The 27,022-nt window shown below is 38.4% G+C and overlaps 1 protein-coding gene across 1 annotated transcript in view; it reads right to left on the bottom strand.

The window, feature by feature from the left end:
* Positions 1 to 27,022, bottom strand: part of LOC120635118 (metal transporter CNNM4-like) — a 52,293-nt gene that overhangs the window by 11,943 nt on the left and 13,328 nt on the right. Inside the window, exons 2-10 of the mRNA XM_039906040.1 lie at positions 9,828 to 10,021; positions 8,942 to 9,094; positions 8,231 to 8,454; positions 6,408 to 6,690; positions 5,167 to 5,423; positions 4,006 to 4,122; positions 3,715 to 3,886; positions 2,853 to 3,044; positions 975 to 1,118 (exon numbers count right to left, since the gene is read on the bottom strand). Coding sequence (XP_039761974.1) covers positions 975 to 1,118; positions 2,853 to 3,044; positions 3,715 to 3,886; positions 4,006 to 4,122; positions 5,167 to 5,423; positions 6,408 to 6,690; positions 8,231 to 8,454; positions 8,942 to 9,094; positions 9,828 to 10,021 — 1,736 coding nt within the window. The remainder of the gene's footprint in view (positions 1 to 974; positions 1,119 to 2,852; positions 3,045 to 3,714; positions 3,887 to 4,005; positions 4,123 to 5,166; positions 5,424 to 6,407; positions 6,691 to 8,230; positions 8,455 to 8,941; positions 9,095 to 9,827; positions 10,022 to 27,022) is intronic.

The raw sequence follows: 27,022 nt of genomic DNA, 5'->3' as shown, positions 1-27,022 counted from the left end.
ATTCAGATTTATTGAAGGCCTTCGACTGGGTTAATCCAAAACTATTAGTAGCAAAACTTTCTTCCTTCAGGCTGGGATATCCTCTTCTCGTGATTTTCTTCGTATCCGATTGATAGATGCATATTTTACAATAATTAAAGGTCACTTATCTATATTACAAGGGAGTTCCCCAGGGATCTATTCTAGGACCACTTTTGGTAATTATGTTTTAAAAAAAGATCTAAACCCCAAAAGTAAGTTTGAAAGAACAAGAGGTTTTAACGCTACCGGAAGATATTAATGAAGTAGCTAATTTTTATAATATTGATAGCATGCACCGTATATTCAATCGAAACCGACCGTAGATACAAATTTAATGTTTTCTCTGACACTATATTCTTTTATTGGCTGCATTTGTACACGCATGTGTTGGACAGTGGCTATTGGATAGAAGCAGGCGTTACTTTGCGGAAATCCATGATATATTATGAAAATTAAGCTTTATTTCCGCGAAAAGCAGGAGAACCTGTATTGTGTAATTTATAATTTCTCTAATCCTTATACTCCACACCAAACAGATCTTCGGCAACATACCCTCTACGCACGTTTCGCTCCGAAACCGGAGCATCCTCAGGTAATGTTGACTTTACAATGAACAATTGTTAATTGTTAACAATTATTATAAAGTTGATGTTGAAAGGATTTGAAAGGATATGTCCTGAACTGTTTTGTGTGTTAAATAAGTAGTAAAGAATAGAAACATTTTGTATCCACGCTTCCGGTACCGCTCACCACTGTCACGTATAACTTGAGTACATTCGAGGCAAGAGTGAATAGAGCAAGCAAGAACATACAAGCAAGAACGCTCCAACCTTGACCTCATCATTGCTTTCCAGCATGACTGTCGCCAAAGGCTGGCTTATCGTAAATAAAAAAAAAATTATGACGCCTATTATCTGTTACTTCGAGCTGCCGTTAGTATGTGGGATACTCACTGATGACGTCACTCTCGTCTACGATCTCGGCTTGGATCATCTCCTCGATGACATCCTCGAGAGTTATGAGGCCAACTGTCTCGTACACCGGGTCGCCGTCGCCCTCCTCGATGCGCTGAGCGAACGCCATGTGACCCTTGTGACCTGCGGTAAAGGGACAAGGTCAGTCTTGCTCGAGTTCCAGACTCGAGACCTTAATCAATTCTCATACAATTCAAAATTCAAATTCAAATAAAGTTTTATTCATTTAGACCTTATCACAGGCACTTATGAAGCGTTCATACATTTAACATGTTACCACTAATGTTATTTGATGGTGATAACTGCGTTCGTTAACTTAACATTCGTTAACTTAAAACCCTCCTAGGTTGCAAACGCGTCCTGGTCTAAGAAGAGCCAACAACAAACTTAGCAGGGTTTTTTTTTGTATGATGTTAGCTATGAAGTTGGAGCAATTAATATCCAAGCTTTTTTTTTAAATCATACATGTAATTCTTAATATACAACTGGAAAATGTTTGTGTTATGAACCCGAATATTTTTCAGTGTCTGGGTATTTATCTGTATATTATAAGTATTAAATAAATAAATATACTACGACAATACACACATCGCCATCTAGCCCCAAAGTAAGCGTAGCTTGTGTTATGGGTACTAAGATGACTGTTGAATATGTTTATGAATAATATACATAAATATATGGTGAGTACGATTTTGAGATGTAGGACAGTACTCCTCAGGAGACGGAATATATCATAATTCATGATCCCTCAAAAATGAATCGAGAAATTATAATAGGACTCAAAAACGGAAGTTTCTTTCGTAAATATCTCAGACCGCTGCATAAAAGTGCCCGTCTGACTTATAATTAATATCTCGAGCACGGTTTACTGGAGCGTCCAACTTTGGCCGCGTAAATAAACTCGAAACACCATCTGGTCGAGACATAAATCATAAACGGCTTGCGGCTTATGAAATCACTTCTTTACACTCCCAAACTGTTTTATAATTGGGTTTTTTTAACCTATTTTTGAAGTTATACTTCTTTTGGCGCGTTAGGGAAAAATGATGAGAGTAAATATTTACGACGTGCGCGCCACCGCCACAAAAAACCGACACCCTGAAGTTAGCCTGGTTTGACATGGGCATCCTGGGCAGTCGGCCGTCAAGAGAGATATCTTACTTCGTCTTGAACCGAAACGTGTTTCACCATCATCATCCAAAGACTACAACGTTACTTTGACAGCCGAATAACTCAGTGCGCTGCGACCCGGCTTTCTGAGTCCAAGGCCGTGCGTTCGAATCCCACAACTGGAAAATGTTTGTGTGATAAACATGAATGTTTTTCAGTTTCTGGATGTTTGTTTATATGTATACTTGCTGTTGTCACGACTACGTCCACGTTTGATTTTGTTTTTTTGATGTGGCATTAAATTTAGTTGTAGATTCAAAAAAATTAAAGTATTCTGTATCACTTAGCCTTAAATGAGGGGTTTGCTGCTGTCCACTGAGGAGTTCTGTCCTCTATCTCCAAACACAGTGTGGGCAAAATTAAACACATATTATAACCTCTATAGTACAAAAATAATTATTGAAATCGGTTATTATTTGTCGGAGTTATGGTGTAAAAACGTCAAACACTTATCCCCTCTCCCAAAGAACAGAGCTTAATGTCGGGATAAAAAGTATTCTATATTACTTCTAACACTACATAAGAATATGTGTAAAAAGTTACATGAGGATCGATTAAGTAGTTTTTGCGTGAAAGCGTAACAAACAAACTAACATTGACATTTATAATATTAGTAGGGATTATAAGTATTTTTTAATATTCTTTATTTGCGTAGTATTGTCGTAGTATATTTATTATTTGTCTCACCATCTTTAAACTGCTTCAGCATTACATCCAAGGTCACGTCCTCGAACACGAAGTTGACCACATTCTGGTAGTACTGGCAGAGGGTGCGGAGGGGGGTGTTGTCGTCGGGGTCCACGAAGGCCAAATCCTTGATGAACAGCACCGTCACTATGTTGCCGCGATTGCCCTCGTACACCGGGATACGGGAGTAACCTGCAAAAATAATTTTATAATAAAGGTCGGATGGACAAAGAAACCTATTCCCCCTTCCCCGTTCTACCACAGAACAGCGAGACACCGTTAGCGGTGGCATCCTTATGTGGTTGATATTCCATCGTAAGCTCGACGTTTCAAAAGTTGACCTATTTGATTTAGGTTTTGAAAAATGGTCCTTCGAGCCAGGTTTTTTTAAAACTCTCGGTTAAAAATGGTCATATGAGCTAGATTATTTTAAATCCCCTGTTTGTAATATAGTCCTTCGAGCCAGTTTTTATTGAATCCCCTGTCTGTAATATAGTCCTTCGAGCCAGATTATTATATAATCCCCAGTTTGTAATACAGTCTTCTGAGCCAGTTCACTTAAAAATCCCCTGTTCCTATAATGGTCTTTTGAGCTAGATTATTATAAAATACCCTGTTTGTAATAGGGTCGTTCGAGCCAGATTTTTATATAATCCCCTGTCTATAATATAGTAAGTACTTCGAGCCAGTTCACTTTAAAATTACCTTGTCCTTTGAGCCGAATTATTTTAAAAACCCCTGTTTCTATAGTGGTCCTTTGAGTTCAATTTATTTAAAATCTCTGTTTGTAAAATGATCCTTCGAGCCAGATTATTTTAAACCTCCGGTTCATTTGATATTTCTACCCATTTTGGATGCTCACCTGACTTGACGATCTCAGTCATGGTCTCAAAGTCTAGCACGCTGTCGATGGGCAGCATGTAGCAGTCTTTGAGCTTCGTCATCACATCCCTCACTGTCTTCTTGTGCAGGTCGAGCGCGCCGGATATTATGTTCACCTCCTCTTTGTCCAGATCGTTCACGTGGTTTGTTATCTGTGGAGGTATTCAAAAGGTTTCTATCATACGCCCTGGTACAGTTGTTTTTTATGTTGGAGATTTTTCAACACCGTTTTCCTTCGTATGTACAGCTACAAGCTTACAGATAATCTTACCTTGACAAGTTCCTTTAGCCTCTCTCTGTTGTAGTGCGTGCCGATCTCTTCGCCGAGGAAGTAGTCCAGCAACTTGCTCGTTGGCCACGCCAACGGTGCACAGATGCCCATCACAATCTGGTGGAAAAAATACCTTGGGCATAACTGGTACATTACATTGTCACAAAGTTGCCTATGAAACTCTCCGTCCTTTCAAAGAATTACTTAATGAATTTGATCGGTTATTTAGAATTATTAGAAAAGCAACCTGGTTAGAGCAACAATTCACACCCGAGCTTTTACATCTAAATTCAAAAATTTCAAATTTCAAAATTCATTTATTTCAAGTAGGCCCAGTTTACAAGCACTGTCTGCAATCTCACCTGGTGGTAAGTGATGATGCAGTCTAAGATGGTAGCGGGCTAACCTGTAAGGGAGTATGGTAGTCGCACTAAAACACTTAGCGGCCCGTCTTTATCGGTAGGGTGGTATCTAGCCACGGCCAGTTACGAGAGTATTCAGAAATCATAAATTTCCAAATTGCTTGGGTGTGAATTATTGCTCTAACCAGGTGGCTCTACTAATAACTTTAAATGACAATGTGAGATGGTGATAACAAAAAAAAACACCCGGCTAAGTTTGTTGTGGGCTTCTACTTAGACCAGGACGCGTTTGGAACCCTCGTAGGGTTGGGTTTGAATTATTGCTCTTGCTCTTGCAGGGTTGCTTCAAAAAATATTTTCAAATGACAATTTGAGATGGTGATAAAAAAAGAACACCCGGCTAAGTTTGTTGTTGGCTTCTACTTAGACCAGGACGCGTTTGGAACCCTCGTAGGGTTGGGTTTGAATTATTGCTCTTGCAGGGTTGCTTCAAAAAATATTTTCAAATGACAATTTGAGATGGTGATAACAAAAAGAACACCCGGCTGAGTTTGTTGTGGGCTTCTACTTAGACCAGGGCGCGTTTGGACCCCTCGTAGCTTTAGTTTTAAGTTTACGAATATGTTTATCGCCATCATCTCACTACCGTGTAATTCTCATGTAATCTACGCATCAAAAGAGCCACCTATGGGCCTTATATGGGATTTTTTTTTCTTACTTTGCTCCGGCCAAAAATCGATTCTGGGACGTCTGACTTAAATTCAGAGTACTCACCGTTGCGCCAAAGAGGTAAACATACCTTCATGATCCAGATGCTTTTAGCGCCGATGAACAGGCCGTGTCTTGCGCAGATCGCCTGCGGGGTTATCTCGGCGATGAACACAATGGCAAGGGTGGAGCCGATGACCGCCACCAACCCCGACGTCAGGTCGTCGAGGATCACGGTGAAGGTGCTGTTGACGGCCACGTTGCTAAGCAAGATGGTGCAGAGCAGGTAGTTGCCGTGCGAGCGGACCGGCATGATGGCGCGCGCGTACTTCCTCTCTTTCTCTGTGCCTGGTGGGAGCACGAGATGTGTACAAAATTAAAAAAAAAAATCCCCATTGTGTAAATGAAAACCGAAATGTTACTTCGCAGACTCTAGAGGTAAATTATGTACTACCACAGAAAGTTATCAGTGAAACCGAAAACCTAATAGTTTTTGAGTAAACCACTGCCATAGTTTTTAAAGAAATAAATCAGGTACAGCCGTAACATCACATGCGAAATTAAAATCACCTGATACTGATTTTATTTTGCATGAAACTTTGTACTCATATTCTTGGAAGTGTTAGAAGTAATATAGGATACTTTTTAATCCGACATTTTGCTCGGTTCCTTTGGGAGAGGGGATGAAAGTGTTTGACGATTTTAAACCATAACTCCGACAAATTATAACCGATTTAAATAATTATTTTTGTACTATAGAGGTTATATATGTGTTTAATTTTCCCCAAACTTTGTGTAGATCTGAATGTGGTTGGAGATAGAGGACAGAACTCCTCATTTAAGGCTTAGCGATACTGAATACTTTAATTTTTTTTAGAACTACAACTAAATTGAATGCCTCATCAAAAAACAAAATCAAACGCAGAGGAAGTCGCGGGCAACAGCTACTATCACATATATTATTTGGATATTATTTCCACTTGTGCGCCAGTGCTCTGAGAATTGATTAAGCTGTGGGAGAAGATAAATTTTTATCCTTTCCCCGGGGATATAATTGTCTCCTGTCCATGCCAGCCGTGCTGGCAAGGGATAAAATTTACTCGTCCACCTGCCGCAGCAGGCTAACAGGGAACAAATTAATATACCTACGACGCCAATGCAAACATCGTCATCTTACCCAAAAGTAAGGATCGCTTGTGTTATGGGTACTAAGATGAGGTACGAATCATCATCATCATATCACCCTGCTTTCTGAGTCCAAGGTCGTGGATTCGATTCCCACAACTAGAAAATGTTTGTTGCTAGTATTAAGTAGTATAAAGATATTCTCACCTGTATTAGCTATAATCTTCAGTTCAGTCCTATCCAAGGCCATCAGTCCAAGGTTTAGCCCGGAGAAGAGAGACGCTAGCATCAGTAGAATAACAATTAAGATTAAAGACGCCCAAAGGGGTAGCATCTTGTTGTGGGTGGCGAGGATCTTCCACTTCTCCTGCCCCTGGTGGACGAACTCCTCGCCGGGGGAGTTCTTGGCGCACACGTAAAAGATGTAGTTTTCGTTAGGGGGCGGAGCGAGGAGTTCGAAGAGGCCGGAATCTGGCTCCACCTGTTTTATCTGTTGGAGACAAAGATAAAGTTGTTTACAGCGATAAATATAAAAAGAACCTTAATGCTAGGCACGTAAAGTTCATAATCGCTCGTGGAAGAAAAATGTAGGTAATTAACAATGTTTCGGTCAAATATGACCTACCTACGACGCAACAAAGTTTTTTATTTTATTTCTTTAATCAACAAGTACATGTAGTTACAAGTATTGTTTTATATATATTATTGATTAATTAAATATTTTTTTGGGTCTATGAATATCTGCACCACCTACCTATTTTCTGTATTTGTTTTCTTGGCCATTGGTTGCCTGGAAGAAATCGCTTTGAAGCGATAAGGCCGCCAAATTTTAAACGTTGTTTGGTTGTACTTTTCTTTTTATTTATGTATTTTTTGTGGTGTGCAATAACGGTATATTTATTAATTCATCCACTACAAATTAGCCCTTGACGGCAATCTCACCTGGTGGTAAGGTATGATTCAGTCTAAGATAGTAGCGGGCTAACCTATTAAAGAGTATTGCAGTTACATGTATTACTCCTAATCGGTTTCTACGCGACATTGTACCGGAACGCTAAATCGCTTACGGCACGTCTTAGTCTACGGACAGACCAGACCAGAGAAAACTCTGAACTTATAAATTCCCAAATTGCCCCTCCAACTTTCCCAAGTTATGAGCGTTTTAAGCAATTAAACTATCACTTGCTTCAACGGTGAAGGAAAACATCGTGAGGAAACCTGCACGCCTGAGAGTTCTACATAATTTTCTCAAAGGTGTGTGGAGTCCACCAATCCGCACTGGGCCAGCGTGTTGGACTACGGCCTGAACCGTTCTCATTGTGGGAAGAGACCCGAACCCTGTAGTGGGCCGATAATGGGTTGATACGATGAGGAGTTTAATGGCCGGCTTCTTCTCGGTAGAATCTGCCTTCCGAACCGGTGGTAGAATCACTACAAACAGACAGACTTGACGTTTCAAAAGTGCTTATATTAGGCCTACTTGAAATAAATGGATTTTGAATTTTGAATGAAAGTTTGTTGTGGGCTTCTTCTTAGAGCAGGACGCGTTTGGAACCCTCGTAGCTTTAGTTTTAAGTTTACGAATATGGTTATCGCCATCATCTCACTACCGTGTAATTCTTACGTAACTACGCATCAAAAGTGCCACCTATGGGCCTACTTGGATAAAGATATTTTTGACCTTGACTTTGACAAGTTCGCTTGGTATCATCCGGCTCCGCTTTCATCTCTCACAAGATAGAAAAATGAATGTTAAAATGTAAATTGTTGATGTTGGAAAAGAGCAACTGCTGAGTTTCTTGCCGGCTTCTTCTAGGTAGAATCTGCCTTCCGAACCGGTAGTAGAGTCACTACAAACAGACAGACTTGACGTTTCAGAAGTGCTTATACCTACTTGAATGAATTTTTGATTTGAATTTGAATTTTTAGTTCTCACAGGTGTGTTGAGTCCACCAATCCGCACTGGGCCAGCGTGGTGCCTGAATCCTTCACATTGTGGGAGGAGATGGGTTGGTACGATGATGGCTCACCTTGTGCTCTCCATATTGCAACAGGAAGCGGCACGGGATCCCGTACATATCAGGCGCATGCGTGAACGCGATCGTGGTCTCGTTGGTGAAGCCTTCGCCGAAGAGCCTCAGGTCGAATTTGGTGTCACGGAGTACTGAGGGTATCATCTCATCCACCAGCTTGGGCTCCTTGGCAGCTGCCTCCACCCTCAATCCCATGACTCGAAGCTTCATAGTTGCCCCATCTATACAAAGTGACAGAATTACGAAATAATATTGAAGGATCCATGTCACAGGGAATCATACGGAATCAAACTGTATACATTTTGGATAGAAGCAGGTTTACTTTGCGGAAATCCATGATATATTATGAAAATTAAGCTTAATTTGCTATACACCTCGAAGAGCAGCAGAATCTGTATGGTGTAATTTATAATTTCTTCAATCCGTATACTTCGCACCAAACAGATCTTCGGCAATGTACCCTCTACGAACGTTTCGCTCCGAATCCGGAGCATCCTCAGGAGATTTATATTGTATGTGAATAATTGTTAAATTGTCTTAAGTTAAGTCTAACAATTAATAATTGTTAAATTGTCTTAACAATTAATAATTGTAAAATTGTCTTAACAATTAATAATTGTTAAGTCTAAACAATTATTCATTTGCTCCGGTTTAATTATTACATGTTTCGTGTTCCTAATAACAATAAACAATAAAGAAGCTACTTACTGGTAACGGGATCGATTTTTGGATTTGTGGAATTTTGACCATCCTCTTTGGCGGGTGTTTCTGGATTGGCATTATCTGTGTCGCCTTCTGGTGGACTGCCGGTTTCATTGTCTGCTTGCCTTCTCGGGCGGTGATGATCTGAGTGCGCATTGTCTATGGAACAGAAATAAAATTTAAAAAAGACGTGTGTGTACTCATGTACACGCGTTAGAAGTTATAATTAAAACTACTACAAGTAAAAAATCCTTTCAAAAATGACATCTGTCGCCAATAGAAAAAAGGTATTTAATACATGGAAAGTTTTATTATAACGCATTATCTAGCTGTCTTATTATCAGATTGAATTAATGAGTAAAGACTAGTAGAATAATATGCAAATTATCAAAAGGATTTTTTAATGTATCTATTCCGTAGTAGAAACAATGTCGAGTAGTTCACGCGTAGAGTGCGAGAAGAGCCTTGAGATAAAATTAAACTATTTAATTAGTCACTGACCTAGGTTATTTAATATTGGATAGGAGCAGGCGTTACTTTGCGGAATTCCATGTTATATTATGAAAATTAATCTTTATTTGCTATACTCCGCGAAAAACCGGAGAATCTGTATGGTGCGGAGTATAAAGATTTAAGAAATTATAAATTTTGAAGACTTTGTTTCTACTGCGGAATAAATACAATAAAAAAATCCTTTCGATTTAATTGAATACATTCCCATATCAAGTGATAGGGCTAGAGGGAGTTGTGAAAAAAGATTGAAGGTATTATAAATTACACCATACAGATTCTCCTGCTTTTCGCGGAGTATATCTTAACTAAGCTTAATTTTCATAATAAACATTGAATTATTCAAAAAAACTTCTTGTCATAAAAGAAAAGCGAAATCTACCTTCGACCCGTCGCCGCAGCCGATGCTGTCTGTCCCCGGGGTTAACGTAAGAGAACATCTCCACATCGTAGTCGCTCGCCTCGTCGCCGAACCTGTTCACAGCCAGGTCCCGGTAGTAGCTCTTGGCTTCCGCATCATCATACAGGTCTGTCAGCTCTTCACGCGGTATATCCTCCACCTCATTCTCCGAGGAGCTGTTGGCCAAACGTGACAGTTTAGCGGTCTAATTTTCACGAACTCAGCGTTAATATATTAATGCGTCAAGCGAAAAGTTTATACCACTTTTAACGGAGTTTTTTGTGTAGTCTGGTTTATGTATTAGTATGTAGATATTCGTATGTATGTTCTAAATAGTGTACCCCACCTAAGGTAAGGTTGCCTGGCAGAGATCGCTACTTAGCGATAAGGCCGCCTTTTGTATCCTGCTTCATTCTTCATGTGTTTGTTCTTTTTTTGTCTCGTTTATTTGAGTGATGTACAAATAAAGAGTATAAATAAATAAAATAAATAAACGGAAATTGGATAGACTGAGGATGAAATTTGAAATGATATGACATTTCCTACATTTATTAGTGCCTAGAAGATTTTATTTTTTATTTACTTATTTATTTTTTGCATCCATGCCTTTACATAGTCATGAGGCCCTGCCATAGCAATAACAAACAGTTTTACCCTTGTAACTATTACAAATACACGATTTCAGGATTCCAATTAGTGTTAGTAGAAATATATATAAGGTGTCAGAATAATTAGTTACTATTAAAGATCGTCAGGTTAATAAATCTATTTTAATATTAAATAATTGCTCAGCCAATTGTTTTGTCATAAGATTATGTTAAAAATTACTGTGGTATGTCATGAAAATAAATTGAAATAAGACGATTATTTAATATTATATAACATAGTATTAGTATACATTTATTATTTCCTATTGTCTACTTTTAAAATATAAACCCGATTAGATAATGCATGTCGTGATTTTGAGGTCTATAAAGTTAGAAACTCATGGATATTGTAGAAACATTTTTGTAATAACCATTCTTAAAATGGATGTCATTGTTTTCTTCCCTAATGATATTCGGTATTTTATTATAAATTATGATAGATCTGAAATATGGACTACTTCGACCAACTTTTTTATGTTTATACCAAGGAATTTAATTTTTAACAATATTTTCCAAATTTTAATTTATAACATAGTAAATAATATAATTGTTGTTGTTGTAGCTATGGAATTTTATCTGAATTAAACGTTATTATTATTATTATTATTTAGATATTATTTCCACTTTTCTTAAATATAGTTCAACGTAATATTTTTGTAATTGTCGATATTTCGACCAAGTTGCATGGATCGTGGTCACGACGGGACTGCGTAGGCACGAGATGTCAAGTTGGATGTCACGTACAGAATCTGACTACCCGCTTTCGTGACTGACAACGTCACTTTTAAATTGACAAGCTGTACGATGCTTTCTTGTTTTTCATAATTCTACCACTGGGTTCCACACACTTGCTAATTTAAAACCGTACTCTCGATTGAAATTTTAAGCCTTCCGAATTTCAATCGCTTCACGAACCAGTCTTGGAATATAATGACGGTCGGTGGAGAGAACTTTAGGGTCATGTAGCTCTATCGAGTGCTGGGTGCCCTTGTAGAATGTGCTCCGCAATCGCTGACTTCAGTATTTAATTGTCTATAGCCGCTTTTATATGTTCGGTGACCCGAGTGGCTATGGAAGATTGTCCAATATAAGAACTTCCACAACTGCAGTCGAAAATCGACTGCAGTAAACGAAAGCGGGTAGTCAGATTCTGCCCGTGATATCCAACTTGACATCTCGTGCCAACGCAGTCCCGTCGTGACCACGGTCCATGCAAGTGGGTCGAAATATCGACAAATTCAAAATATTATAGTGGTTGTACCCGTTCTATGCTTAAGAAATGTCACGAAAATCTTAGTTTAAAATCTTTAATTGTTACCACTCGTGCGCCAGTACTCTGGGAGTTGATAAAGCTGTGCGAGAAGATAATTTTCTATTCTTTCCCCGGGGATATAATTGTCTCTAGCCCATGCTAGCCGTGCTGGGGAAAATGGAAGCTGGAAGGGCATTCCAGATCCTAGCGGTGCGGATCAGAAACGGAGATGCGAAGCGCTTCGTACGCGTCCGCGGTATATCGACCACGTAGGGATGCAGATCCTTACGGTGCCTCGCGGTTCCATGATAATGGTCGATATGACTGATAAAGGACGATGATGATTTTGTTACCACAGGCCATTCACTCCCATTACATTTATTTGTATGCTTATATAAAGACTAGCGGACCCTTGCGACTTGGTCCGCGTATGAGTCAATCGGGAAGCTACAATGAATCTGATACTAACATCGTTATCATCGTGGCCACTGAGTTAGGAGGTTGTCATTATTTTAGTTGATACATCCATACATCCATACTCGCAAACTTTCGCATTTATAATATTGAGTAGTATGGTACGCATGCATTCGACCGTTGTCCCATATGCCTTGCTACTTGCTGTTATTTGTGAAGAGTTATGTCCTTTATCTCCGACAATATTTAACAGATCTTTATTAAAATTAGACACTTTTATAGTATACCTACACTTTAGAATAAAAAAAATAATTGTTCAAATTTAACAAGTGAAGTAAAATTAAGTAAAATTTTTAAAATTTTTCATCCATTTTCCCGAAGGAAACTTACTGTTTATCGGGATAAAAGGTATCCTATGTGTTGACCCGGAATATCAGCTACCACTATACCAAATTTTATTTTAATCCGTTCGGTAGTTTTCGCGTGATGCCCGGACAGACAGGCAAAACATCAATAGAAATCTGTTTTGAACTCAGTATCGATTATAAAGTGTCCCCCGGTCAAAATTTTTCAAAATATATTCAATGTACAGAAATCTTCCAGTTACAGTTTTATTATAAGTATAGATAGATAGCAGATAAATATACTATGTCTCTTATCAGCGTATGCGTGGATATAGTAATACCACTTTACGATATATCAACAGACACTTAACCTATAATAAAAACATTACGATATGAACACAATATGTCTGTCCTTAGTACACGCTTGCAATCGAGTTGTAGTTTTCGAGCTTAGAATATTTTAACGTCGGAGTAAAATTGACTTTAACGAAATTGCGTTAAAGCTCAAACTTGCCCGCAATTATTTAGCTTGGGCTTATGACAGCTTTGAAAAAAAAAAACGTGTGTGTACTCTTGTACTCGCGTTAGAAGTTATACTTATTTTGAGTAACAAGATGAAAGTCTTTTCAAAAATTTTATCTTTCGCATTATTCTACGAATTACTGGATTCGCGACTGTAATCCGCTTGGCATTAGGTTCATTTTACTTCGATGGTAAACAGTTTAATACTCGAAAACGACACCTCGATTGCGAGCTAGCAAATCTTGTACTAAAGCAGGTAATTGACACAGTTTCGTGTTTGCCATACACTCGTACCGATTGTATTGTGACACGATTATAAACGGACATGGTTTTGTCTGGTGGGAGCCTTCGGCCGTGGCTAGTTACCACTCTAACGACACAGACGTGCCGCCAAGCGATTTAGCGTTCCGGTACGATGTCGCTGAGAAATTGCATGAGTCGCACTGCGGGATTGCGATGATGAAGTGTGTTTTTTTTATTTTTTTTAGCAAATATAAAAACTTTTAGCTAAAAACGATACTGTAATAAATAAGTAAATATTGAAAACGAAAATCAGAATACTAAAATATTTAAAAATACCTCACAGAGCAATGCTTTTATTCCGAAAATGTTTTTTTATTTTTTATTTTGAGCATCTCCAATGAAATCGGTTTCCCCACCATACGATGTCTTATTCATGTTTTGAAATTCATAAAATAATTTAATTTAAAAAAAATTGCTGCTCCCAAACTGGGTGGTAATATTATTTATTGATGAAAGAGTAAAATGTTCCTGGGACTCCATCATTTCATTAACTATTTACTATTTCATTTTATATTCTATTTAAAATTAATTAATATCACTTTCATATTTTATAAATATTTTCATTAGTTATATAGAATAACTAGCTGTTGCCCGTGACTTCGTCTACGTTTGATTTTATTTTTTGATGTGGCAATTTAGTTGTAGTTCTAAGTACCCATTTAAGTATTCAGTATCGCTAAGCCTTAAATGAGGGGTTTGATGCTGTTCGCTGAGGAGTTCTGTCCTCTATCTCCAACCACATTCATCAGATCTACACAAAGTTTGGGCAGAATTAAACACATATTATAATCTCTATAGTACAAAAATAATTATTTAAATCGGTTATAATTTGTCGAAGTTATGGTGTAAAATCGTCAAACACTCATCCCCTCTCCCAAAGGAACCGAGCTTAATGTCGGGATAAAAAGTATCCTATATTACTTCTAACACTTCCAAGATATATACAAAGTTTCATGAGGGTCGGTTTCTGATCGGTATCGTAAAGTAGTTTTTGCGTGAAATCGTAACAAACAAACTTACATTGACATTTATAATATTTGTAGGGATATGGATAGGGATGTACAGAAATGTTCCACTTACAGTTTTATTATAAGTATAGATATAGATAAGGAAGACTTATTATCATCTGGCCTTAATAAAAACCTTACGACCGCGACAGTTGAGTGGGTAATAAAGTTTATAACAACTAAATCGTAAGAGAGCCGTACCACGCCATCTTAGTTTTAATGGCCGCTAAACCGCGTCTGTGAGCGCTCGTAAACATAGACAAAAATTATGAGACGATTATACGCTTGGCACAGAATTATGAATATACAGAAACCGTGTACACGACTCATATTGAAGCATAAAAAACCACTCATAGTCTCATAATATATTAAATAATTTATTTCTCTCCGTATTCATTCTCTTCTATTCTCTTCTCGAGCGGGTGAAGATCATTATCTACACCCATGTACATCCAACAATAGAATATCATCATAGTAAATAAAAGCTGTATTTGACAGTTTGAGAGTTCAAAAATAGGAGTGCTCCGATCGTCACCAAAATTTACAGGATTACTCGCCAGGTCAATCCGGAGATTCCCTGAAAGTTTCATTGAAATCGGTCCAACCGTTTCGGAGCCTATACGGAACATACCCACACACTTTCTATTTTATATATATGTATATAGATTAAGATTATGCATATAACAATAATTAATATCAACTTAATTATCCTAATGTGAACTCTAAACCAATGGAAATGAGATTCATTTTACTCTGGCCTTGCAAACCAAAGTTCAATCAACTTTAAAGCTTGGCGTATTCGCTATGCGTGCAAATGTTTGCCAACATTTCCCAAGTGGGCCAATCCACCGACGCACTACGTCCGAAATAATCATATTCTTATTAATAAAACTAAAATAAGCTTTTGACGTAAAAGTGAAAGTGAAACGCATATACACGTAGGGAGGGTAATTATTCCTCCCACACCAGTAACTCCTCACGCCTAAAATATATTCATTTGTGACGTCAGCCACGATTGGCTCGGTGTCAAGAATATGACAAACCGTTGCCCTTCTCCCCCTGGAGCTGCTCTGCAAATTTAGTGGACCACAGGGTCTTAAACGATAAAACCCAAAGCTATCTGTAGCGTCGACCTACGACGAGATGTAAATGAGGCAAGTTGATACTTTATTTCTGGCTTTCTTAGATAATAAATGCCGCCAAGCGATTAAGAAGCGGAAGAAGCGGTAATAGCCCAGTGGTTAGGACTTCGACTTCATTTTCGGGAGGCCGAGTTCGAATCCCAGCACGCGACTCTAACTTTTCGAATCAATAACGTTTTAAGCAATTAAAATATCACTTGCTTCGACGGTGAAGGAAAACATCGTGAGTTAACCTGTATGCCTGAGAGTTCTCCATACTAGTCTCAAAGGTGTGTGGAGTCCACCAATCCGCACTGAAAGTGTATGTGTATATTCAATAGGTTTCTGGATAGTTTCCGGTAGGTAGCTCTACTTTACCGGGCAAGAAAACCCAGTCTGCCGAGTTCCTATATCGGAAACCGACGCGACGTTTGTGAGCTTTGCAATTTGTCTTGTAGCGAGAACTACGAAAGCACTTTGGCCTCTCTTTTAACGAGTCGCTCTTTGGTGGCAAATCATTTGCCAGACATTGTTTTGATACCACATTGTTATAAAAGAATTGCAGACGTTATATCTAACACCTATCATCAATCATCTTAATGTGATAAAGTATTTGAGATGGTGATAACAATAAAAATACCTGGCTGTTTATGTTGTGGGCTACTTACATCAAATACAAATACGATCCAAAAAATAACTTCGCCTCCCATGCCCTGTTTAATTAAGATATCGGCCTCAGTGGGACGCGGCATCTATATATATAAAAAAGAAAGTGTGTGGGTATGTTCCATATAGGCTCCGAAACAAGGCAACAGACAACGATTTCAATGAAACTTTCAGGGAATCTCCGGATTGACATGGCGAATAATCCTGTAAAGTTTGGTGACGATCGGAGCACTCTTATTTTTGAACTGTCAAATACAGCTTTTATTTACTATGACGATATTCTATTGTTGGGTGTACATGGGTGTAGATAAAGATCTTCACCCGCTCGAGAAGAGAATGAATACGGAGAGAAATAAATGATTTAATATATAATGAGACTTAAATTAAAAATTTAATGATGTAAGTTTATTGTTTAAATAAAATAAAGCAAAATCTAGCCCGGCGAAGTGGGCTGGGTACGTTGGTACTTTATAAAAGCAAACAGGGTCAACTATAATGTGTACAAATAGACGTTGGTCACGCTATGGGTGGGGTTTTATTATCGTAGGGATTAATAAGAGTAGCCTTAGCCTATAACCTTCTTCGCATGACTTCGTTCGTATTTTTGACGTGCGCGACGCGAAAACATCGGGTGCGTTATTAAAATTTGACGTGCCCGTGCCGTGTGTGCGTGCGTGTATGTGTGTGTGTGTGTGTGTGTGTGGGGGTGAGTGTTTGTGTGTGCGGCTGATAATGTGTCTTTCTCTGCAATTTGTCATTTGACAGGCAGAAATTTCAGCTCAGAATCTGGATCCTGAAGGCATAAAGAATTATTTTCTTCAAGCAAAAAAAATTATCAATGCCTAATTTCGGCTCACCAACTGAACTAATTTCTATTAAATCTGGCATAAAGATAGATTGTATCCTAAGGAGGCAGACAGACACATCATAATTTATACACACTTTTTCTTCCGTTCCGTGTGGAATGTTGAGTCGACCGTTATTGTTCCGATCGTCGTTTCAGTCAATGGTCTTCTCGCGAAAAGCTTCGACCAACATGTTAAGAAGCTTTCGCTTGGTTGTTGGTTCAGGGGTAGGATACAGAAAGCAGTAGTCCTTGAAACGGCGCGTATTGTGAGGAGGTTCCTCACTGTGGAGGCCAGACCGCCGGTTGCTTGGGCATTCAAAAGCCCCGCAAGCGGAGGTTGGATGTTTTTTCTTATAAATATTTAATAGTGGTACATTGCCGAGGATCTGTTTGGTGTGGAGTATACGGATTGAGGTAATTATAAATTACACCATACAGATTCTCCTGCTCTTCGCGGAGTATAGCAAATTATGCTTAATTTTAATATTTTTTTTAAGCATTGTTAAGAATTTAATAAAAACAATGAAAATCGATAAATTATAGAAAGTATTAAACGTGGGTAAACTTATCCTATTCCATGTTCCCTTGCTTTATCAAGTGGACACGTTCCGGGGGTATAATTTTTGTCTCCTGACTTTACTAGCCCTGCAGTTGCACCGTACCGTGCATTTCGCGGAGTATAGCAAATTAAGCTTAACGTTGATTGTTATATATCCAGATATTTCTCGTTTCCTTTACGCCATAACACTTGAAGTTTGAACTAGAGCGTAAATTAAAGTTTTTTTTTCCAGCATCAACTGGCAAAGCGCCCAGAGGATACCCGCCGCGGCCCGCCAGAGAAAACTGACCGAATTCCTGAACAGTGCCAAAAATATTTAAAAGAAAAAATGTCTCCGCAAAAAGCGGTTTCGTTATATTTTCAAACCGACTTCAAAAAATAAGGACATTCTCAATTCCCAGTGCCTGAAGACGTCAAAGTCTTCGCTAAACGCCCTACAAGTTCAGTATAGTGATGGTTTCAGAATGCTTCAAAACATAAGGAAGATTCTCAATTCCCAGTGCCCGAAGACGTCAAAGTCTTCGCTAAACGCCCTACGAGTTCATTATAATAATGTTTTCAGAAGGCTTTTGGGCTTACCACGTTATTGTAGTGCATCGGACATGTTCGTGAAGGCTCATATCGATGACTTTTTTGCCATCAGAAGAAAACGAATAGCATCCTTGATGAAAAGAACGTGGGTAAGCAGTAATAGCATTCCAAGGCTGTAATAAATAGATACGACCCCTCCAATTTACAATCTATATATATTCAACCGCTATGACATATGGAGCAGAGACATGGCCCCTTACAAAGAAGGTGGTGCACCGGCTCAAAGTGGCTCAGCGTGCAATGGAAAGAGCGATGTTAGGTTTGTCTCTATTCGATAGGATTCCCAACATAGAGATCAGAAACCGAACTGGAATCACTGACATCGTCCAAAGAGCAGCGGGCCTGAAACTGGGCGGGCAACATGTGTCGAAGGGAGGACGGGCGGTGGAGCCGAGTGATTCTGGATTGGCAACCGCGCACTGGACACAAGCATCGGCCGACCACCAGCTCGGTTGAGGGATGATATTGAAAAGGCAGTAGGGATGAACTGGATGCAGCTAACCAGCAATAGACCGAGATGGCGTGCGAATGAAGAGGCCTTAGTCCAGCAGTGGACTGAGATAGGCTGATGACGATGCTATATTAAACTCCATGTAGGGCTGCCTGGAGGCAGGCATTCTAATTTGTAACTATTTTGTATATTTAATATTAAAATCTCATCTTCGTTTTTGAAGTTATACTTCTTTTGGCGCGTTACGGAAAAACTATGAGGGTAAATTTTTACGATGCGCGCGCACACCGTCCCAAAAAACCGACACCCTGAAGCTATAAGGTTTGACAGTGACACTACTGTCGCTTCAAGTCTGCGGGCTCATACCGATGATTTAATTGATTAAATTGTTCAAAAATCGCGACTTTTAATGTTCAGTGAAACTTTGTTGTCCGATAACGAGATAACTAGGTAATTCGTTGAAATAACAAAACTTTCCATGTATTATTATTATTACCTTTTTTCTATTGTTAGTTTCGTTTTTTCTTCGAAGGCAAAGGCGTTTTAGGATAAGGCGAAAGATAAAATTTTTGAAAAGATTGTTGTCTTGTTACGCCAAAGAACTGTAACTTCTAATGTGTACATAAGTAGTAAGTACACACACATCTATAGGCGTAAACCTGATTTTTGGCGTGGCGACGCATCACCACGTTGTATGATAGAATATGTATATGTACCATATCGTATACGTTGGTGAATTCTTGAGTTGTCACCTTTTTAAAGATATTTTTGAATTAAAACATTTTGTATATATAGAAAATAAATAAATAAATAATAAATATACTACGACAATACACACATCGCCACCTAGCCCCAAAGTGAGCGTAGCTTGTGTTATGGGTACTAAGATGACTGATGAATATTTTTATGAATAACTAGCTGTTGCCCGCGACTTCGTCTGCGTCTGATTTTGTTTTTATCGTATTCAGTATCGCTAAGCCTTAAATGAGTACATGTGACTGTCAGTTAATTATAGACAAATAATTTGCAATAAAATAAAATTGCGACTATAATGAAATATCTAAGCTATCCTATCTCTTAAGTTGGACCAGACTGCTCACGGTGTGCCAATTTAATTTAAAATCGGTTAAGTAGTTTAGGAGTCCATCGCGGACAAACATCGTGACAGGAGATTTATATATATTAAGATATACATATAAATACGTCGAAAATACATATAAACACCCAGACACTGAAAAACACTTATGCTCATTACACAAACATTTTCCAGTTGTATATAAAATACAACAGTCATTATTTGCTGGAGAAAATTCGTAATAATATTATATTTTTTTATCATGTCATATTTAGTTCCTGTCATAATCTGTACTTTTGTGCCTATTACTTGTACATAATAATTACGATTATTTCGATGTTTCACATCTGCCAGGCATCTGTCCCGTGACTGCTCACATTTTTTTTTTAATTTAGAGTTTGATTCTTACTGTTTTAAATTATTCCATTATATAATAGTGTAGATGGGTCATAGTTACGAAATAAAGAATTATTATTATTTTGACTTATGGCTCTGAAACGTGATGACTAACTATGGTCATAAAAAGGCTCAGGGTCAAAGCGGGCTATGGAGAGAGTTTGGAGTATCTCTACGTGATCAAATCAGGGTTGAAAGGGTTTTATAAAGTAAATAAATAATTATTTATTAGTTCATAGTTGGTTTTCAAGAAACAATTGAAATTATATTTGATTAATGAACAATGTTCATGGCATGGAATTGGTGGGTATTTTGATATAAATGATCGTCATCATCTTGTCAACCAATTGACGTCCACTGCTGGACATAGGTCTTTTGGGAGTTCCACAATGCACGGTCCTGGGCCGCTTGCCTCCAGCGGCTCCCAGCGACTCGCCTGATGTCATCTGTCCACCTCGTTGGGGGCCGACCCACGCTGCGCTTACCGTTGCGGGGTCGCCCACCAGCACCTTAAGACCCCAACGTCCATCGGTTCTCCGAGCTATGTGCCCTGCCCATTGCCACTTCAGCGTCGCGACTCACTGAGCTATGTCGGTAACTCTAGTTCTTCTACGGATCTCCTTATTTCTGATTTGATCACGTAGAGATACTCCTAGCATAGCTCTCTCCATCGCCCGCTGAGTGACTCTGAGCCTTCTTATGAGGCCCATAGTTGATATAAATACGACTATTATGCAGTCCTACTGGAGTGTATGGATAATGCTGCATGGACTCGAACGATGCAAAGATACCTACCGGTGTCTTATTTATTAAACTCTTTATTTGTATACAACAACATTAACATATACAAAATATAATAAAAACAGAAACATTTCGTTTATCAAGAGTTAACGACATAAGCTCAAAGAGTCTCGAAGCTGAAGTGGCAGAGGGGCGTGGGCGTCGGACATAGCTCGGAGAACCGATGGACGTTAGAAGGTGCTAGAATAGGAATGGAATTTATCAAATCCTAAAATATTAAATTTTTATTTTTAAAATATCGTATATGATTAGTCTATAAAAAAACTTATTTTTATTTATATTCTAAACGAGATTGGTATAAATTTTCTATATATAAAACTGCAACATCCGCCATGACAGCTGAAACGCCGAATTCAAGTTGTCATAACTTTATAAACATAATTTTTTACCGTTCTTCAAATATTAAATAAGTAAATAAATATACTACGACAAATGACAATAAACACATCGCCATCTAGCCCCAAGCTATGGAGGGTAGAGGTAAGGAGAGTCATCTTATATGGGAGAAAAGTTGAAAAAGTGTCCAGTTGTTGCGCTAAATAACAGTTCAAAAATCCTCCACAATGGCGCTGGTGGATGCACAGGGTATGGTATGAATGTAGCAATCGTAGATGAATTGAAGTATGCCGAGTTAAAAAATTTAATGTCATTATCGACTAAAGTAGTTAATTATTGAGAATTTCAACAACTTACGTTGTACAAAATATTGTGGTAAATATAACCTTACTTCCTTGTATCTCCATACTTCCTTGTTTATTATTCAAGCCTACTCTAACAATATTTATATTTGGCGCTTCTTTTAAGAGTTACTCTGATGCAAATGTGGCGCCATCCTAATTTAATACATTTTGACGACACTTTTTCATATACACAGATGACTCTCCTTACCTCTACCCTCCATACCCCAAGCCTAAAGTAAGCGTAGCTTGTGGTATTACTATATAATTTTATAATTTTGATAAGTGTTTTACGTACACTTGGAATTATAAATTTTTATAAATCATCATCCTGCGACTCTGGCAATCGCGGTCTGAGGTATAATGTATTTATAATATTCATATAAACAGACAGACAGACACTGAACACTGTCATCACACTAATGTTTATTTTTACAGTTGTGGAAACCGAACCCATAGCCTCTGACTCAGAAAGCAGGGTCTCTGCCCACTGCGCCCGTTTCGATATTTGTTAGTGAAATTATTATTAAAAACCTATTATTATATAAATCAAGTCTGAATGAAAATATAACAACAAACTTTTACAATGTGAGAAGGTGAAAACAAAAAAAAACCACTGGCTAAGTTTGTTGTGGGCTTCTTCTTAGACCAGGACGCGTTTGGAACCCTCGTAGCTTTAGTTTTAAGTTTACGGATATGTTAGTTTTAAGTTTACGTGTTTATTTAATGTACGCATCAAAAGTGCCACCTATAGGCCTGCTTGGATAAAGATATTTTTGACTTTGACTCCGGGGGTCTCACACATATAGTGGCTAATGGAACGCTAATATGTCATAACACCTTGTAATAAAAACTCCATACAAAGATATTGAAATCGCAAACGATGCAAATTAATCCGTATATTATGATAATTAATGTATCGAGACTATGCTAACTTATTTTGCTAACCAATGACTTAACTTTTTTAAACGTACATTACTACGAAAGAAAAGAAAAAATTTAAAATGCCCCGCCTTTCGTTATAGTGTACATTATTCTGCTAGACGAGCCATCATTTATTTTTTATAAAGTACGTATATTTTTGTCATTTATGTTTAATATTCAAGTATTACTTTGTGTAATAGAGATAGCTTTTAAACGATAAGGCCGCCTATTGTACCTTTTCTCCTTTTTTTTTTCTAATGCTTGTTTTTTTTTATTTTTTTATTTGGTGTACAATAAAGTGTATTTCATTCATTCTTTTATTCATTCATTTGATAACCATATTGAGGGAATTGTGAAAAATAAATGCAGTTCGCCATTTTGTGGTAGCGGCCATCTTGGAATTGAAATTTGTCACAGTGTTAAGTATTCTACTGGTCAAGAACCTTCATTTGTTACTCATGGTGTGTGAAGCGGTGATAGTTCAGTGGCAGTGGCGTGCACTTCATATATGCACAAAAGGACTGCCTACCCTGAAATTGATATATAACTCGTATAGAAGGAGAATTTTCCCTTTTTATGCAATTGACCTGCAGAATGCATACCCTGGCCTCTGCTCAGTGGGTAGGACTTTGAATTAAAATTCGGGGTTCCGAGTTCGAATCCCTGCACGCACTTTTCATTTAAATCAATTAAAATATCACTTGCTTCAATGGTGAAGGAAAACATGGTGAGGAAACCTGCATGCCTGAGAGTTCTCCATGCTATAGTCATAGCTGTGTGGAGTCCACCAATCCACAATGTGGGCCAGCGTGGTGGACTACGGCCTTAACCCCTTCTCATTGTGGGGGGAGACCCGTGCCCTGTAGTGGGCAGGTACTGGGTTGATGATGATGACTGTGGTTTGTGGGACTTGTGAATAAATATTTAATTCAGAACTTCGCGGCCATCTTGGACCGATTTCTATCAAACAGCTAAAAACACTACCGACTAATTTTTCACCTTCAAAACAAAAAAAAAACAAATTGCACGCCTCATAAGCGGAGCGAGAGGTCATGCTCTACTCGCGACATGTCAAAAAACCCAGTCTTTCAAAACTTAAATGAAGTTTTTTTTTATTAGTATAACACTTACAGGAGTGCACTAACATCGAGTTTAATAATCTGTCCAGCACATATGATATATATTTTATAAGCAATTATTCTTGTTCAATATAGTAAATAATAATAAACTAATCATTTTTGGACGTCCGTGTGTCTGTGTTTACGGATCCGTGTATGTGGCAGAGAAATTGGACGAAAAAATTATCTTACCGGAATATTTTTTATTTTTTATTATATAAAGTAATGCACTGTGCTGATTCCTAGTTAACATTAGCGTTCTAAGTACTGTCGTTTAATTATAATTTATCAAAAACTAAAAAAAAATCAAGATAAGCGCATGCGCTATGTACCTACCTAAATTTCGTGTCATAAAATCGCGTGAGACAAAGATATTAATTTTATTTGTTATTTCATTTTAAAAAACTTGAGTTTTTGTTTTAGGATTTTTTTTAAATTTGAATGACCGCTATGAGGCGTGCACTTTTGGATTTTTTTATTTTTTTATTTAACTTTCAGACGTCCTCCATATCAACAAACAAAAATTTCTGCTATTACGTTTCGTTCTAAATATGAATTAAACCAATTTGTATTTAAAAACATAAATAGCCAGTTTGGAATTACGCCTACCATATTTATAACGTTAAAACTCAACGCCATTAGCTCAACAAGTAGCACCCAAATTCCCAAAAATCGTACATCCAAATGAATACTCACGAATAACATCTCTGTTGTTTGAAAAATAAGGTCGATTTTTGAATACAACATATTTGTTTTTGTGATGTTTTATATTAGGTACATCAACCAGTAGTAATCCCGAATTCCAAACTCGTACATTCAAATCAATGCACACGAATAACATCTCTTTTTATTAGGAGTGAAGGTCGATTTTTGTTTGCAACATGTTGGTTTTTGTGATGTTTAATGGAAATCCAGTAAATAGTCCCAAAATTCTTAAATCGTATATCCAAATCGATACATACCAAAAACATTTTTATTTGTTTGAACAGAAGGTAGATTTTCGTACACAACAATTGCGCTTTTGTGATCTTTCATGATAGGTACATCATAAGTAGTGGTCCCCGAAATTCCAACTCGCACATCCAAATAAATACACGCGAATAACATCTCTTTCAATTAACTCGAAGGTCGATATTTGTATACAGCGATTGTATTTTCGTCTTGTTCGAAGGTTTAGGGTATAGATTAAACAATGAAATGATGTCATCGTTCGCTGCGAGTATAATTGATCTCAATGAATGAGGTTTTATATTTTGTACTAGTTTTACATAGTTGCTTGTTTATCGGCGCAAGGTCTCCGCGTTTAAAGCCAACTGTCCGATCTGTCTGCGACATTGCACGCGTTTCTATATCCAAGTATAAAATAAACTAAATATACCTACTACGAATATTCACACATCGCCATCTATCGCCCAAAGTAAGCGTAGCTTGTGTTATGGGTACTAAGATGACTGATTGAATATTTTTATGAATAATATGAATAATATACATAAATACTTAAATACATATAATATGCATAGAAACACCCAGACACTGAAAAACATTCATGTCCATCGCACATACATTTTCCAGCTGTGGGAATCGAACCCGCGGCCTTGGACTCAGAAAGCAGGGTCGCTGCCCTCTGCGCCAATCGGCCGTCGTATGTTAGTTTGTAGAGACTCTACCACCGGTTCGGAAGGCAGATTCTACCGAGAAGAAGCTGACAAGAAACTCAGCAGTTTTTCTTTTCTATTTCCCTACGGCTACGAAAATGCTGCGTGAAAAAAGACAAAAAAAAAAAAAAAGCAGTAGTAGGGAATGCGGACAGTGAAAATTTTATAACAATGGAATAATTGCTTTGTTTCTAGAATAAATACATACTTTGTTTTTGATACTTTCGAAGACCTCACCCTGGCGCAACGGTGAGCGCTGTGAATTTAAGTATCATTGGTTCCCGAGTTCGATTCCCGCCAGGGGCAATTTGGTAATTTATAATTTCTGAATTTTCCCTTGGAGGCTTTGGCTTTGGCCGTGGGCCGTGGCTAGTTACCACCTTGCCGTCAAAGACGTGCCGCTAGTGCATTTAATGCACATTATATTGAAAGTTAGGGGTTTCTAAATTTAAACGTTTCACGACTAGTCAATTAAAAGTATCAAAAATCACCACGTGGCTCGACTAGTAGAAATGAATAAATATATTACGACAATACACACATCGCCATCTAGCCCCAAAGTAAGCGTAGCTTGTGTTATGGGTACTAAGATGACTGTTGAATATTTTTATAAATAATATACATAAATACTTAGAATATACATATAAACACCCAGACACTGAAAAACATTCATGCTCAACACACGAACGTTTTCCAGTTGTGGGAATCGAACCCACGGCCTTGGAGTCAGAAAGCAGGATCGCTGCAAACTGCGCCAATCGGCCGTCAAATGTACACTATATTGACAGCCGCGGTTTCTTATATTCATACGCTTCACAATTCAAATTATCAAACATCACCACTTGGCTTGACTAGTAGAATAATGTAAACTAAGAAAAGGCGGGGGGTTTCTAAATTTATACGATTCACAACTAATCAATTCAAATTATCAAAACCTCACCACTTGTGGATTCCCCACATTTTACCATCGAAATTAGAACCCATTTTTTACCTGCAATCTTGGGTCCTTTATTTTCTTATTTTATTTATGTGTGTGTTCTTATATTCGCGCGTGTGTGTGTTATTATTATTTTTTCTTCTGGCTTTACACAGATTAGGAAATTCAGGTGTTTTTTACTTATCGTCCTCTCGATCACTCTCGCAGGGGATTAATCATTATGTATCTACTGATAACGACTAATATTCGGGAGGTATCTTTGCATAGTTCGAGTTCATGTAGGACTGGAGTGTATCTTACAACAAACTTGCCGCTAACCACCTGAGGGGTTGCTACGGCGTCACTGGGGGAGTGGGGCGAGCGCGAAAGCTCGCCATGAGAAGAGCCCCAGGGCTCGACGACATCGGGGGGGAGAGTGGGAGACGTCGACCCGAGGGTACCTCCTGCGAGGGCTCGGACCTCGACTCGGTTCGACGTTAATCTGATTGTTGGTGGACTTTTCGACTTATTATTGTTTAGTCCGAACGCCCCCGTGACCGTGGTAAGGATCCACGTCCGGATGTCGTCAGAAATCGGGGCCCTCGTCTTCGCCGGCGAAGACGCTGTGTTTGTTGCGTGTGTGTGTGTTGTTGGGACACGTTGTCGGTTGTTATTTTATCGTCAGGGTCGTCGAGGACATGCTTCGGTCGTCGCCGCTTTAGCTCGACGCCTCGACCACTAGGGGGTTAGGGTGTCGGACTGCTTTTTCAAAATAGGCCTTTGATAATAATTCATGTACTGGGCTACGGTGGGAAGATCGAGATCTCGGTGGAGGTCTACTTGCGCACGATACACGGACTGTCCGTGGTCATGCATAAACTTGTTCTGCAG

This window comes from Pararge aegeria, chromosome 26 (assembly GCF_905163445.1).
Source record: "Pararge aegeria chromosome 26, ilParAegt1.1, whole genome shotgun sequence".
Taxonomy (NCBI): domain Eukaryota; kingdom Metazoa; phylum Arthropoda; class Insecta; order Lepidoptera; family Nymphalidae; genus Pararge; species Pararge aegeria.
This window is presented reverse-complemented; position numbering and strand designations above follow the sequence as displayed.